General features: G+C 45.2%; 1 protein-coding gene across 1 annotated transcript in view; it reads right to left on the minus strand.

The window, feature by feature from the left end:
- The window catches only part of SORCS2 (sortilin related VPS10 domain containing receptor 2), a 211,845-nt gene that overhangs the window by 47,646 nt on the left and 149,152 nt on the right, over positions 1–15,047 (minus strand). Inside the window, exons 11-15 of the mRNA XM_056862280.1 lie at positions 10,302–10,404; positions 7,405–7,481; positions 5,785–5,876; positions 3,400–3,507; positions 741–861 (exon numbers count right to left, since the gene is read on the minus strand). Coding sequence (XP_056718258.1) covers positions 741–861; positions 3,400–3,507; positions 5,785–5,876; positions 7,405–7,481; positions 10,302–10,404 — 501 coding nt within the window. The remainder of the gene's footprint in view (positions 1–740; positions 862–3,399; positions 3,508–5,784; positions 5,877–7,404; positions 7,482–10,301; positions 10,405–15,047) is intronic.

A 15,047-nucleotide genomic window follows, 5' to 3' on the forward strand; every position in this document is an offset into this window, starting at 1 on the left:
GCAATGCCCCAGGAAGCCATACTGGAGATTGAGGCGACCATGGCCGCCTCGTTCTCTGGGAACCCTCCGCATTGTTAGTTCCTTTTGTGTCATTCACAGACTCAGGGACAAAGGGAGAATGTCTCCCCCAAAATGCCATCTATTCCAGTCAGTTTCAGCAGTGTGTGTGTACAACTGATAATCTCCCCCTCTTTACTTTTGTGGATGCAATGGAGTACTCCATTTAATGGGTTGTGAAATGGCCACTCATTGGGGGGGAGGGGGTGACATTTTTGTCAGAGTAAGCACTACTGCCAATGACAATGCAGTGCTTCAAGGGGTGGGGACTCAGACGCTTCCAGATTTCTGCTTGTGATTATGCATTGCTCCTGAGACTCCAGGCCTTTCTTCACAACAAGCCACACCGTGCATAAGGTTTTCCAATCTTGGGATATTAAAGTGTGAGACGAGAGAGGGGCAAACCAGGCACATAATAACCATGCATTAAAGGCCCAAAGATCTTGGACTAGTCATTAATTCTTTGCTTAATTGGTGGGAAGAGGGAACATACATGCCACCTTGACTTCCATAGCAGAAAGGATGCCGTAAATAATTATTTTGCCCAGGAAAAGCATTTTGGGAGGCACGTTCTGGCACAGCAGAAGGGGTGAGGCCAGAAAGTTGTGAAATGTTCATCTGGATCTAAGCCACAGACTATCACACACAAGCAGTAACTGTGATTATTTTTTATGAGATGGTACCTGCAGATTTGTCAGGTCCCATGATTCATAGTCTTCATCTGTGCATTCTCGGGGGAAAGATGGCCGGAAGTCTACCTTCACGAGCTCCCAGTCTGAGCGGTAACTGATGTGGCCAAAGACTCTAAACAGAAACAGCAAAAGCAAGAACTTTCAGAATGAGTATCCTGTTAGTGCAAGAAAGTGATACCAGGTGATGTACTTTATAATACAATCTATTGGGATAAAAACATAGAACCACAGTTCTTTAAAAAAGCTTAACTTCAGTGGTCCAGAGATAATGGCTAGGAGGGTTTCATGAATGAGATCATGTCAGTTCAAATATCTTTATTCCTGTATCAAGACACGAGCAGACATCTTTCTGGGTTTGCTTGATCAGATGTCATACTATTTTTGACTGGAACCATTCTGCTAGCTGATGCTCTTTCTGCTGGAGGAACATATCTCCACTAGCAGAATGGATCCCAATTTCATTTTATTTGGTTTACAAGCATTGTGGCATTTCTATTCACATTTTATTCTTTCCTGAGCCAGGTCATTGTTTTAAATGAATTGCAGTGTTTGAACCTTGCCACCAGAACTTTTGCCACAGGCTCATAATAATTTATTCTATTTTAATTTAATTTATGTATTTGCCCTGTCTCCCACTACATTCAAGGGAGCTCATATCTATAAAACAATCAAGAGTCATAAACCTAATTATATTAGTAAAAAATCTCTAGCACCAATCCCTAATGAAACTATCATGACAGCAATAACACGGCTGCAGCATTTTAGTCTCTCAAAAGCTGGCTGAAATAAAAGAGAATTTACACTTCTTCCAAAAGGCCAGTAATGATGTAGAAGAAGAAGAGTTGGTTTTTATACAAACACTTTTTCTACCTTTAAGGAGTCTCAAACCAACTTACAATCTCCTTCCCTTCCTCTCCCCGCAACAGACACCTTGTGAGGTAGGTGGGGCTGGGAGAGTTCTGAGAACTGTGACTATCCCAAGGTCACCCAGCAGGCTTCATGTGGAGGAGTGGGGAATTGAACCCAGTTGTCCAGATTAGAGTCCGCCGCTCTTAACCAGTACACCACGCTGGCTCTCTGGCAGTACACCAGAGCACCCCCACAAGGCTCTTGTTCTGCAGTCTCAGGGCATCAGTTCAGTTATGTTAAGAATCCTGCATCAAAATATTCCAGCATTTGTGCAAGGCTGGTCCTCTGCATTATGCTGGACTTGACTGCCTGGTCTCATGGACAGACAACTCACACGTGAACACCCATGAAGCTGCCTTATGCTGAATCAGACCATTAGTGTGTCATAAGGATGCCAGCCTCCAGGTGGGAACTGGGGATCCCCTGGAATTACAGCTCATCTCCAGACAACAGAGATCAGTTCCTCTGGAGAAAATGGATGTTCTGGAGGGTGGACTCTGTGGCATTGTACCCCACTGAGGTCTCTGTCCTCCCTAGGCTCCACCCCCAAATCTCCAGGACTTTCCCAACCTGGAGCTGGCACCTTAGTCCATCAACATCAGCTTTGTCTACTCAGACTGGCAGTGGCTCTCCAGGGTCTAGGGCAGAGGTCTCTCATATCACCTGCTACCTACTCCATTTACCTGGCACCACTGAGCCATGGCCCCTCCTCTAGCAGGACAACTCCTTTCCCTAGCAGGACAGAGAATATACAGTAAGCAGATGAGCCTGTTACTGCTCCTGGAGGCAACAGTAGTAGTAGCACTGATGCCACACCCCACTCTATTACACACTTCTGCTGTCACAGGCCATTTCTGCATGGTAATTAGCAGCGCGTTCCAAGCTGAATTGCCCCGCATATTTTTTTGAATTTTGCACGCTGAACCAGAAGTGACTGCGAAGCCGGGGCATACCTGCTTCACATTACTAAAGAGCCCACTTAATGCGACCTTAGGAGTTTGCTGCGAAGAATCGCCCTCAAGGAACAATGCAAAACAACAGAGGTGTGTTAGCTATGCATATGCTAATAGATTATGCAAAATGGAACAAAGGAGAGGCAAGTGTGGGGAGTGGAACTCTCCTTTTGTGTCAGGACCGTGAAAAGGTATTTTTAAAGTCGCATTTTAAAAAAGAGCTTTGAGCAAGCAGCAAAATTGTGTGTGTGTGTGTGTGTGTGTGTGTGTGTGTGTGTAAAGTGCCGTCAAGTCGCAGCCGACTTATGGCGACCCCTTTTTGGGGTTTTCATGACAAGAGACTAACAGAGGTGGTTTGCCAGTGCCTTCCTCTGCACAGCAACCCTGGTATTCCTTGGTGGTCTCCCATCCAAATACTAACCAGGGCTGACCCTACTTAGCTTCTGAGATCTGATGAGATCAGGCTAGCCTGGGCCATCCAGGTCAGGGCGCAGCAAAATTGACCATGCAAAAATGGCCACAGAGAGAGCACATAGAAGTGCGTCCCATTTTCAGTTTTCTAGTAATCAATTTATCTTTGGCAATGAGTGTACCAAATGACAACTTTCTGAAACATCCATGCTGGGTTCCAAAGTCTTCACACAACTATGAAAGCATCTGCCATAACTGGTCATCCATTCAATGTGTGTCTGTCGCATGCAGAGCGTCCTTGTCAATATACTCCCCATGTATAGAGTCTTTCAACTCTTCCTAGGCAACTTGCATGCCGTGCACTAAACAATGCTTACGTCATGACTAATGTCTCATCACCAGGTTCGCTGAGGAGCCCGTCCACAAAAACTGAAGTACTGGTGAAGTTATGCGTGCTCCAATTTTGACCTTCGTCAACGCTGAACCTGTTAAGGAAGCAGGGTTATTTTTTATTGATTGCAGATCTGACTTATGTAGAATGAAGAAATAGGAGAGGATCTTCACAACCTAAGAGATGTTCTGTAACTCTTGCCACCAAGCCCAAGAGTTTCTGTTTATTTTTTTGGTCTACAGATTATTAGCTCCAGAAGTTGATGCTGATTCAGAATACTTAAGTCCATAAGCTTTTACCTATTTTTTTAAAATAAATGTTACTACTTTCTTCCCTTTAGGTACCCTGCCATGCTGGCAAGTCATTGTAGCTCAAGGAGGATTTGTTTCAGAGTTGCTCAAATAATTAGTGATCTTGAAAAATCTACCTTGACTTGGGGGAATCTTGAAGTGGGAGTTCTATTGCCAGGAGACTATAGCACCACTACTCTCTGGGAACACCAGCCACTACTGGTTTTATTCCCACCTTTTCTATTATAAGTGCATTTTAAAGAGGAAGCTCTGTAATGTCACCATGTAAAAAGTCTATATTTTTGAAAAACTCTTGTGGGAACTCATGTAAATAGGAGCCACTTGCAGTTAGGAAAACATACACACCCATGTGAACCCCTGCCATAAACTGGAAGGTGGTAGTGTTTATAGGTTGATTGATGGCTAGGAACAGCCACAGTACTGAGCCAGAGATCTGGGGTGTCGCATGCAGCCAAGACTGATGGGATTTCATCTCCTCCCCAGTTCAAAATTCTAAAACTTACTGATGAAGAACCTTGCAGGGATGGCTAACAGAGTTTTGGCGGGCTACAGACATCCAAACCACCAGAGTATAGATTAGCTACTCTACCACGTAACTGGAAATGAAAGAGACATATATATCCTCTCTGTCTGAGGACAGAATGCAATTAATAAGGGAGCAGAGATGTGCTAAGATACTTCTCGGGTCGGGGATCACTAATAAGTTGTTATCTGATGAGTGTAACGCTTTGATTCCTCGTGCCTCTTGGTTGAATTAAACCCTACTTCTATTTTAAGTCCTACTTGTGCATGGTTGTAAGTGATCGGAAGATCTGGGAGTTGTGTTTGAATTTTTTTTCCTGTATCTACTGGACAGCCCTCCTGTTAGGAAGTGGAGGCCAGTGGGCTGGAGACACCGCTACTTTCTTTTCTTTTTGTCACCTACCCCTCCATTAACCAACCTAGGACCCATAATTTCTTCCATCAGCTGTGGCTGGTGGGAGAAACTGAAGTTACATAAGGATTTAAAATTTCTCAATAATTGTTTACAAAAAGAAAAAAAAGGTTTTTCTAAGGGAAAATTTACAGGGTAGAAGGAAAATGGAAATGTGTATGTGTTCGCCAATATCCATCCTTTTCCTCATTCTCCCCACCATCAGAATTTAGATTGTAAGCTCCTTGAGGCAGGAACCTGCCCTTTCTGCTTATACTGGGACCTGCAGAGACCTGGGTGCGTTAACGGCACTTTATAATGCACAGCCCTATCTTAAAACATAGCTCACACAAACACAGCCTGAGGACAGGGCTGACAATATCGACAAACTTTCTATTTTTCTTATCCACCTAATGAAGAATGTTGTGTGACTCCAAAGTTTGCCTATTTCCTACTCCAGCACAAAACCAGATTGCTGGAAGGGACCGCCTAATTACCAAATCGTAATCTGTGGCCCATGAATTCTCCAAGACTTAACCTGATAAAGATTAAGACATGTAATCTAGAACATGGTGCACCCAAACAGAGGCCAGCAACAAACACGTCCCACTGGAGATGTACCCATAACTCAAGAAATAGGTCATTCTAAAATTAAAAAATGAAATTAAAAAATGAAGTGACTCATGCAATTAAAAAAAGAAGAGACTCATGCAACTAAAGTCAGCAACAAAAGGAAACAAAACCACCCCTGCACTTGCTACTTTATCCTAGGAAGAGGATCCTTCACAATCCCAACCTGTATTGCCAAATGGAGATTTGTCTGGGGTGATAGCCCCATTCAGTCAGTACCCCATACGCTGCCTCTGGCAGTCTCCAATGCCCCAGAGGAAGGGGGCTAAGAAAAAATCCACCTTCATTACCTATCTCATGCGTTCTGATCTTAATTATATTCATGGGAGCTCTGATGTTCCTAAGTGCATCACAATCAAACTTTTATTTCATATTACACTGAGCAAATATTAGATTAACAAAACAACTCTTTATAAATTTCTTGCTCTTTCTCGGAGGGGAAAAACTCATTTCAATTGCTGGAATTAACTTCGTCCTGGAAAGGTAACAGATATATGAAATTAAATGGTAGCATTACTTGAGTATTTTTAGTGGAATAGAAGTGTCCTTGATGGCCACAATCACTCCACCGTGATCCAGGTACAAGATGTGATGCTCCTCTTCAAACACCTAGAAACCAAGGGAACAAAACCCACGTCTTACAAAAGCAATTTGTTTGAACGTATCCAACATTACTTATTTCACTACAAGGCTCATAATTAAACAAGCTGATTGACCCACAAAGCACTGAAATTATTACAAATTTCCTTCCAATTTTTTGTCGTTTGCAGATTTCTGCTCACAGCAGATTTCAAATATTATTAAATAAATATACTATGTTCAGCATATTCTATACTACCAGAACCATGGCATGGCAGTGCCCACCCACTACCTCCTCCTCAACCCCCCGGCAGGGCAGGAAGATGCTGCCTGCCCAGCTCCTCTCAGTATGGTAGCAAGGGGAGGGGGGAGGAAAAGAGTGGGCTTCCTGCAGCCTCCCATTAATGCCAGGGGGCTCCTTCTGGGCTGTTGCTTGCCACAGCAGATGCAGATACAGGGCTGGATGGCACTGCTCTAGCCTCTGGCACCCTACACAATTGCCTAAGGCTACCCAAGAGGATGGGTCACCCATGCAAATTGCCCCCCCACCCCCAACCTACTTGATATTCTTTCTCATCGGTTCTAACCAACTCACTAGCCTCCTTCCTAGGAGAACTCCCTCCCAAAGGCATGCCTTCAATCTCCAGAGGGGTTTCAGATGCAGAAGGGCAGGCCTGCCAGAAGCAGAGCATAAGGTACACTGGCCTTCCCACCTGTGTTTTAGAGCACATGGGATTATTCCTCACAGTGTTTTTTCAACTCTCCAGCCAACTGACTGGTTCTTCAGACAGAGTGATTAATAGAAACAATAAAACAAGCTTGTGTACACTGCTAATTGCCCCAATTCCACTCTAGCTGGCCTCCCTCTTCCTGTTCTTTCTTCTCCCCCTTAACTTCTTCTCCTTATTTTTCCTTCCCCTTCCTTTTCCCTTTTCCCTCTCTTTTCATCCCCTCCCGGATTGTTTCCCCTATTATTTATATTAGTTTTATCAGTGTGCTGTCTTGTATTTTATTTGGCCAAGATTTTAATGTTAGCCTATATGCTATATAGGGTATTCATTTTTAACTGTATATTTTAAATGTTGTTAGCCGCCCTGAACCAGACTTCGGTCAGGAAAGGGTGGGATAAAAATCAAATAAATAAATAAAATTAAAGACAGGTTTCCCTGGTGTACCCAACATTGCTACGAGACACAAAAATCAAAATAAACTATATCTAAATGTTATATCTAAATTCAATTAAATATAACCAGAGTTCTCTCCTCTCATTTGAAATGGCTTCCAGTGGATCTGATCATATTTTAAATTAACTTTAGCAGACCACAGAAAGGTCTTAATTTAACACATGGCATAGGTTTAAGAAAATCCAGGATGTTTATTAATTGTGTATGGTACAAAATTACACACAATCTGATTTAAAAGACCCATCTGCCCAAGAAGATACTTTGGACTGCTGGATCTCTTTTTATTAATTGATAAAACCCTACCCATTTTGACAAGCAAATGGGTTTCTTATTATGTCCATTTCTCAAATCAATTACCATCTCCATTTCCTTACCTGTCTCCAAGTTTTGCCACAATCAGATGTTACGTACATTTCTTCTTTATACTCAACAAGCTGGGAACCCAGATTTCCTGAAGACAGAACAGGCATTGGTTACTAGGCAGTTGGCTACCTGTAGTCAGGTCCATCAATATATTCAGATGAATCATAGAATTATAGAGTTGGAAGGGACCACCAGGGTCATCTAGTCCAACCCCCTGCACACTGCAAGAAATTCACAACTACCTCCCCCACACCCTCCCACTGACCCCTACTCCATGCCCAGAAGATGACCAAGATGCCTTCCCTCTCATGATCTGCCCAAGGTCATAGAATCAGCATTGCTGACAGATGGCCATCTAACCTCTTCTTAAAAACCTCCAGGGAAGGACCACTTACCACCTGCCAAGGAAGCCTGTTCCACTGAGGAACAGCTCTAACTGTTAGAAAATTCTTCCTAATGTCTAGACGGAAACTCTTTTGATTTAATTTCAACCCGTTGGTTTTGGTCCGACCTTCTGGGGCAACAGAATTTCCGGTTAGGACTAGAAATGGCTTCAGCGCTGCTCTATAGAAGCTCACCTGCTCCAGGTTTTCAGCAATCCAACTCCACCACACTCATATACCATGCTTATTGGGTTATTGTAATGAGCTCTACATGGGGCTTCCTGAAGACAACTTGGGAACTGCAGTTGGTCCAAAATGTAGCAGCTCGTCTACTAACCAATGCTAGTTAACCAGACTACTCATACGTCAGTAGTATTACAGCAGCTGCGGTGGCTGCCTGTTTGCTTTCAGATTCAATTCAAGGTGCCTTTTTTTTTAAAACTTTTAAAGCCCTTTCAGGTCTGGGTCCCTCATACCTAGGGTTGCCAACCTCCAGGTAGTAGCTGGAGATCTGCTTCCAGGAGGTAGAAATCAGTTCCCCTGGAGAAAATGGCCACTTTGGCAATTGGACTCTATGGCACTGAAGTCCCTCCCCACTCCAAACCCCACCCTCCTCAGGCTCCACTCCCAAAATCTCCAGGTTTTTCCCAAACCGGAGCTGGCAACCCTACTCATACCTGAGGGGCCGCCTTTCCCCATATGAGCACATGAAGACATTAAGCTGCCTTGAACTGAATCAGATCCTTGGTCCATCAAAGTCAGTATTGTCTACTCAGATCAGCGGCAGCTCTCAAGGGTCTCAGGCAGGGGTCTTTCACATCACCTACTTGCCTAGTCCCTTTAACTGGAGATGCCTGGGATTGAACCTGGGACCTTCTGCATGCCAAGCAGAAGCTCTACCACTGAGCCACAGCCCTTCTCCATGGTTCTCCAGGGTCTCAGGTAGAGGTCTTTCACATCACCTACTTGCCTAGTCCCTTTAACTGGAGATGCCGGGGATTGGACCTGGGACCTTCTGCGTGCCCATCAGAGGCTCTACCACTGAGCCACGGCCTCTGTCATGGAACCCAACCTTAACAGTATAGACAAGCGGGAGGCCTGCAAAACTGGCGGGAAGGGGAATCCCAAATCTTCCCCCTTCATTGCAGCTCCAGGCCCCACTACCCACCTTAAGCTCTGCTCCTGGCTGCTGCAGTGAAGGATGCCGGGAATGGCTCTGGGCTCAGATCGGCTCCCAGGCACCACTGCAGCCAGGCCCGGAGCCGCTTCCGGCATCCGCCACCCTGGAGCTGCTCCTGGCATTTGCCACAGCTGCGGTCAGGCCCGGAGCCAATCCTGGGGTTTGCCGTTGCTGGGCCTGGAGTGGATCCCTGTGGTGGCAGACACCAGTTCAGAAGGTAAGAGCGTTGTCTGCACATGCAGAGACAATGCTATTTTTTAAAATGGGGGGAATTTAAACCCCCAAATGTATTTTTTTTTAAGTTGTCAAATTTTTCTGCAAACCTGGGGAGAACTGGACGCTTGCTGGAATGTAACAATTTCAAGGATGGAAAAAACACTCCAATGTGTAAATTGCAGAGAGGGAGCGATGTAATAATCATGTGGATTTTAGATAAATAGATAGAGCATTGCTTAGTTCACTGTTATGGATATTTTACTTATATTAGCAGCATGGTTTGTTTATTTTCAAGAATTTGTATTATGTGTATTTTAGTAATTTTATTTTTCCATTTTATTTTATTGTTGTATTGTCATTTTCTCTTAATAAATATATATATATATTAAAAAGAGAATTTCACTATAATCACATGTGCAGTAGAGCACAGGATGACTGCAGTGTGACTGTAAATCAAGTTCCCTTCAGAGCCACCAATTGATTTAGAACCCCTAGTAACAGCACAGTTAGAATTGCCTTTCAGAGTGTGTGTGTGTGTGTGTATGCTTACACATATATAGTAACAGCAGGGGCTGTGGCTCAGTGGTAGAGCAGCTGCTTGGCATGCAGAAGGTCCCAGGGTCAATCCCCAATATCCCCAGTTAAAGGGACCAGGCAAGTAGGTGATGTGAAAGACCTCTGCCTGAGACCCTGGAGAGCAGCTGCTGGTCTGAGTAGACAATTCTGACTTTGATGGATCAAGGGTTTGGTTCAGTAGAAGGCAGGTTCATGTGTTCAGGAGAGGAAAACACTTCAAGGGGCACATGGAATTTGATCTTGGAGAAGAAGAAAGGGAGAGGATTGCATGGGGTCAGTGCAGCAGTAGTCAAACCCAAGGAGGTAAGGGGGAAAGTAGGTCAATTCTGGCTTCTTATCCCCTCCTGCAAAGCCCGTTGGACTTATTTCTGTGACCCTCATCCTCCAAGCCTGATGGAAACCAGCGAGACAGAAATGAAAACAACCAGCTTTGTATCTATAATATGCAGTGATGAACCAAGTAAATTCAATTCAAGAAATGTATAGTATTTGTTATGCAACTTTTTAGTCAACAAATGCCAAAAACAGAGCATGCTCTCTTTTGGTTGTTTACCTGCCCCCATTATGAGTCCTGGTGCTGTATCCTTGGTATGAACCATTCCTGACACATAGGGATTGTCCGGCCAGCGGAGATGGAGGTGAAGGTGGCAATCAGGCTACAAAGATAATAAAGAAAAGCCTTTGTTTTGGGTGGAACAGCAGGAAATCCTTGCAGTTTTGAAACAGCCACCCGGTGGGTCAATGGGATGTCATGACGGCTCTTCGTGGAAAGAGGAAGGTGACGGCAGAGGTTTTTGGGGCGGAGGGCGGGGTTTAAGGAGGAGAGGGACTTCAATGCCATAGACTCCAATTGCCAAAGCAGCCATTTTCTCCAGGAGAACTGATCTCTATAGGCTGGAGATCAGTTGTAATAGCAGGAAATCTCCAGCTAGTACCTGCAAGTTGGCAACCCTACTTGGCCCGGTTGAGCCTTGCACAAGGCAAGGCGAGTCAGACAGCAGTGCCTGCAGACCCGGCCAAGCCCTGCATGAGGTGAGGCAGAGGGCTGAGCCCGGCCAAATCCTGTGCAAGGCGAGGCAACGGGCAGCACCTCACTTGGCCCAGCCCCGCATGACGCGAGGCAAGGCAATGGGTGGCGCCCAGCCTGGCTGAGCCCCACGAAAGAAGAGGCAAGGCAGAGGACGGCATTTGGCTGGGCCCCGTGTGAGGCAGAGGGTGCTGCCCTGCTTGGCCCAGTTGAGCCCCGCACGAGGTGAGGGAGGCCGCCAGTTGAGATGAGGGAGGCAGTGCCCAGCCAGTGTGAGACAAGGAAAGCAGCCCCTGGCCGGCTTGAGGGGAGGAAAGCAGCACCTGGCCAACTGGTTGGTAAGGTTGCCAACCTCCAGGTGGTATTTAAAGAGACAGATAGTGTGGAATTGGTTTCATGAGTCAGTTTGTCTCACCTGCTGCGGGCAGTGAATGCACCTCCCCCTCAGAGGTCTCCAGGATCTTCTCATTCAGCTTTTGGACTCATTTGTTTAGTCTGTGACTGGACTCTCACATAGGTCATAGAAACAGTGGTAGTATAGTATAGTAGAGTTATTTAGGTGTTACTGTTTGTTATTGTTGTGAAATAGTAAATGTATGTATAGCAACAATTAAGCCTTCATGCTGTCTCTTTAAATACAACGTAGTTTATTTCAGCATAGGTTTTCTTTTTTTGTCATTAACTTCCAGGTGGTGGCTGGAGATCTCCCACTATTACAGGTGATCTCCAGGGGACAGAGATCAGTTCACCTGGAGAAAATGGCCGCTTTGGAAGGTGGACTCTATGGTTTTATAACCTGGGGAAGTCCTTCCCCAAACCCCGCCCTCCTCAGGCTCCACCCCCCCCAATCTCCAGGTATTACCCAACCTGGAGCTGGCAATGCTATTGGTTAGGCAGGCTTCCACTTCCTCCTTCCTTCCATCCCCCCTTTGGGAGGCAGGATCAGACAGACTCCCTCCTCCACTCTCCATTCCTCTTCTGGGGGTGGGGCCCTTTCCCAGGGGGTTTCACCCTCAGTCCTCCCCTTCTCACAGGGTTGTTCTGAGGATAAAATAGAGGAAAGGAGAATTAAGTAAGGTGTTTCCCCATTGTGGAGAACGGTGGGCTATAAATGAAGTAAATAACAAATATAGCTGAAGATTAGGGTTGCCAACCTCCAGGTAGTAGCTGGCGATCTCCTGCTATTACAACTGATCTCCAGCCGACAGAGATCAGTTCACCTGGAGAAAATGGCCGCTTTGACAACTGGACTCTATGGCATTGAAGTCCCTCCCCAAACCTCGCCCTCCTCAGGCTCCGCCCCCAAAATTCCCCGCCAGTGGCAAAGAGGGCCCTGGCAACCTTACTGAAGATGGGGGCATGATAGTAGGTTGGTGCATAGGTGGGAAGGAGAGAAGGAAGCAGAGAAGGCTGGGGATGTGGGGGAATCAGGTGGAGGGAAAGAGGAAATAGTGCGGGGAAGTTGAGATGGAAAAATGGGTGCCCTTTGCAAGTCTTTGCTGGTTCCCTGCTGTGCATTTGGGCCTGCCCTGACAACCAACACCAAGTAACTAAATCATAGTTTTTCTGGGTAAAGGTTGCCAGGGGTATGGAAGGGCAGAAAACTGAAAATGGGAAGAAGATAAAGGTGGACTGGCTGCTGGATGGGAAGGAGAAGAGGCAGGAAAGAGCGGGAGGCTACAGGGGCTTTCAAGGAAGGGAAAGAGGAAATAGTGGGGGGGAGGGTAATTCACCTCGCAAGTCCTTGTGAGTTCCCACTAGTATACACTTGCTCAGAGAATAGAATGCTCACAAGTATTCTGCGGCATCACATCATGAACTACTTGGGGCTTTAGCCTCAATACCACCATAGCAACACACAAAAACAAATCCTACTGCAGTACAATGTAGACCATGGCCCACACCGACGCTATTCCTGGTGCCCACTAAGTAGGGTTGCCAAGTGCTTTTAAGAAGTGGGTGGGGCTAGATGGGGCTTTTATACCCAGCAGGCCTTCTGATTGGTTCTGCAGATTTAAAGGCGTCCTGTTAGAGATTGTACCTGAAATGTTGAGTTACTAGGGTTGCCAGGTCCCTCTTTGCAACCGGCGGGACTTCAATGCCATAGAGTTCAATGGCCAAAGCGGCCATTTTTCTCCAGGTGATCTGATCTCTATCGGCTGGAGATCCGTTGAATTAGCAGGAGATCTCCTGGTACTACCTGGCAGTTGGCAACCCTATGAGTTACATATATAAATATATAACCTCACTCTGATATTTTATGGTCAGAGCTACCTCCTGTGACAGCCATCTGGTGACTGCACCCGCTGCCATGTGTCAGAATTCCACAGGCTCAAAAAGATTGGGGACCCCTGTTGAAGATGAGCAACATCACCCTGAAAGAAGTATGGGGAACGGAGGCCCAAATGGGCATAAGGAATCCACAGAACTTTCCAGAAAGGCTGTGTCAGATGTCCTCCAGAATTCAGTACAAAGGGACAAAGGAAAACATGGTATAATGGAGGAAGTAAAGAGACTGAGACATGGAAGATGAGGCAACTTGAGGGTACACCAGATAAAGAAGAAAATTGGAAAGAAAAACTGTTCTTAATATTTAGCATTTGTATAGCACTTCTGAGCATTCAAAGTACTTCGTATATGTTATTTCATTGCAGTCTTTAGCAATATTATTGTTCTCACAATGGGGAAAATGTGGAAGAGGGCTGATGCGGGATGACTCGCCTCTGGATACTTTGTAAATTCAGGCAGAGCTAAGATTTACATTTCTTAGTTCTCTCTTAGTCAATACTCTGTTGCCACCATCAGACCCTCAGCATATCTTCAAACTCTGACCTCATGACAAAGAAATAGTTCCACAAGAAACATTCCCCAAGCAGCGTCTGTGTGCACATATTATAAAGAAGGAAAAAGTATCAGATGGCTCAGGCACATTTTTGTATGAATATACCAAACTGCTTCTAAAATGAGTGATGGTGATGCAAAAACATCATCTCCACCATGTAAATGAAGTATTAGCATACAATTTACATGCATAACTCCTCAGCATACCTAAGTCCCCAGAATGAACGAGCTATATCTGCCAAAGCAATTATATCATCTGACTCAATGGCAAATACTGATGCAGGGAAAAGTCCTTGTTACAGAAATATCAATTATCTCCAACTCCTACTTTCCTATGCAGGTAGCTCCCATTGTATTTGACCATCTTATACAACTGTACAGAAATCAGGCCATTCAAATAATTGGGACAGTTGAATATAATCTTTTGTTGCTTTACATGACCAACAAGATGCATATCTTGACAAATATTAGCAAGTTGATAACACCTTCCGTTTCTTTGGTGTTTGTTCTACACAGATAGGCTGCTGAAACCCCATTGACCGGTTGTAAGTTGTAGTCATGATGGATCCTGCAGCCAGAGAAGAACAGGCCTGATGGAACATCCCACCACCTTCAACACTACTGGTCGCATGAAGGTCTTAAGTCTGTTACAAATGTAATGGCAGCTACCAAAAAACCATGGTTTACAAATCAGTATAGTACAAGAGCCAAAAAAGTAACCTTGTCTGCAGCATGAAAGGCAAATTGCAGCAGAATCGCACACCCTCGACCGAGGCGCACCCCCCCATCTGGGACGGTCGTCCCCCTACACCGAGCGCACAGCCCCGGGAGGGACGCACATGGAGCGGTGAGGGAGGCAGGGGACACCCGCCCAGCCAGCCAGATCAGCCAAATCAACCCTGGCAATCAATGGGGTGACAGATGTTGCAGCCAGATCGCCCTCACATCCATGAGGCAGAATCATATTATGCAACATGCTGGACTATACCACTTTGGACTACAGGTTTGAGGTTACGTACTTGAATACTCACTCCCACAGGGGACACAAATCCCAGTGCACAGAGAATTTATATAATGTAAGAAGCATTTATTTTCAAACTTTTGATGTGCAAGGTTTTTTTTTCCCTATGGAGGATCACTAAGATTCTTCATGTACAGTGCCGTCCTAAACAGAGCTACATCCTTCTTAGCCCACTGAGTTCAACGGACGTAGAAAGGTGTAATTTTACTTAGGACTGTAGTGTCAGAGTCTAAAATGGTACCCCAAAAATTGAATTCTGTTATTTTACTGCCCCTTCAGATGATTTCTCATGAACTTCTGGATACACTGATTTTAAGCATGAAAAAATTATACAAACATCTATCATATTCTGCTGCAACCATTTTAAAAACATTTTTGGACACCTGCCCTTTAGAGGACATAAAAGGAAT

Source organism: Euleptes europaea, chromosome 17, assembly GCF_029931775.1.
Source record: "Euleptes europaea isolate rEulEur1 chromosome 17, rEulEur1.hap1, whole genome shotgun sequence".
Lineage (NCBI taxonomy): Eukaryota > Metazoa > Chordata > Lepidosauria > Squamata > Sphaerodactylidae > Euleptes > Euleptes europaea.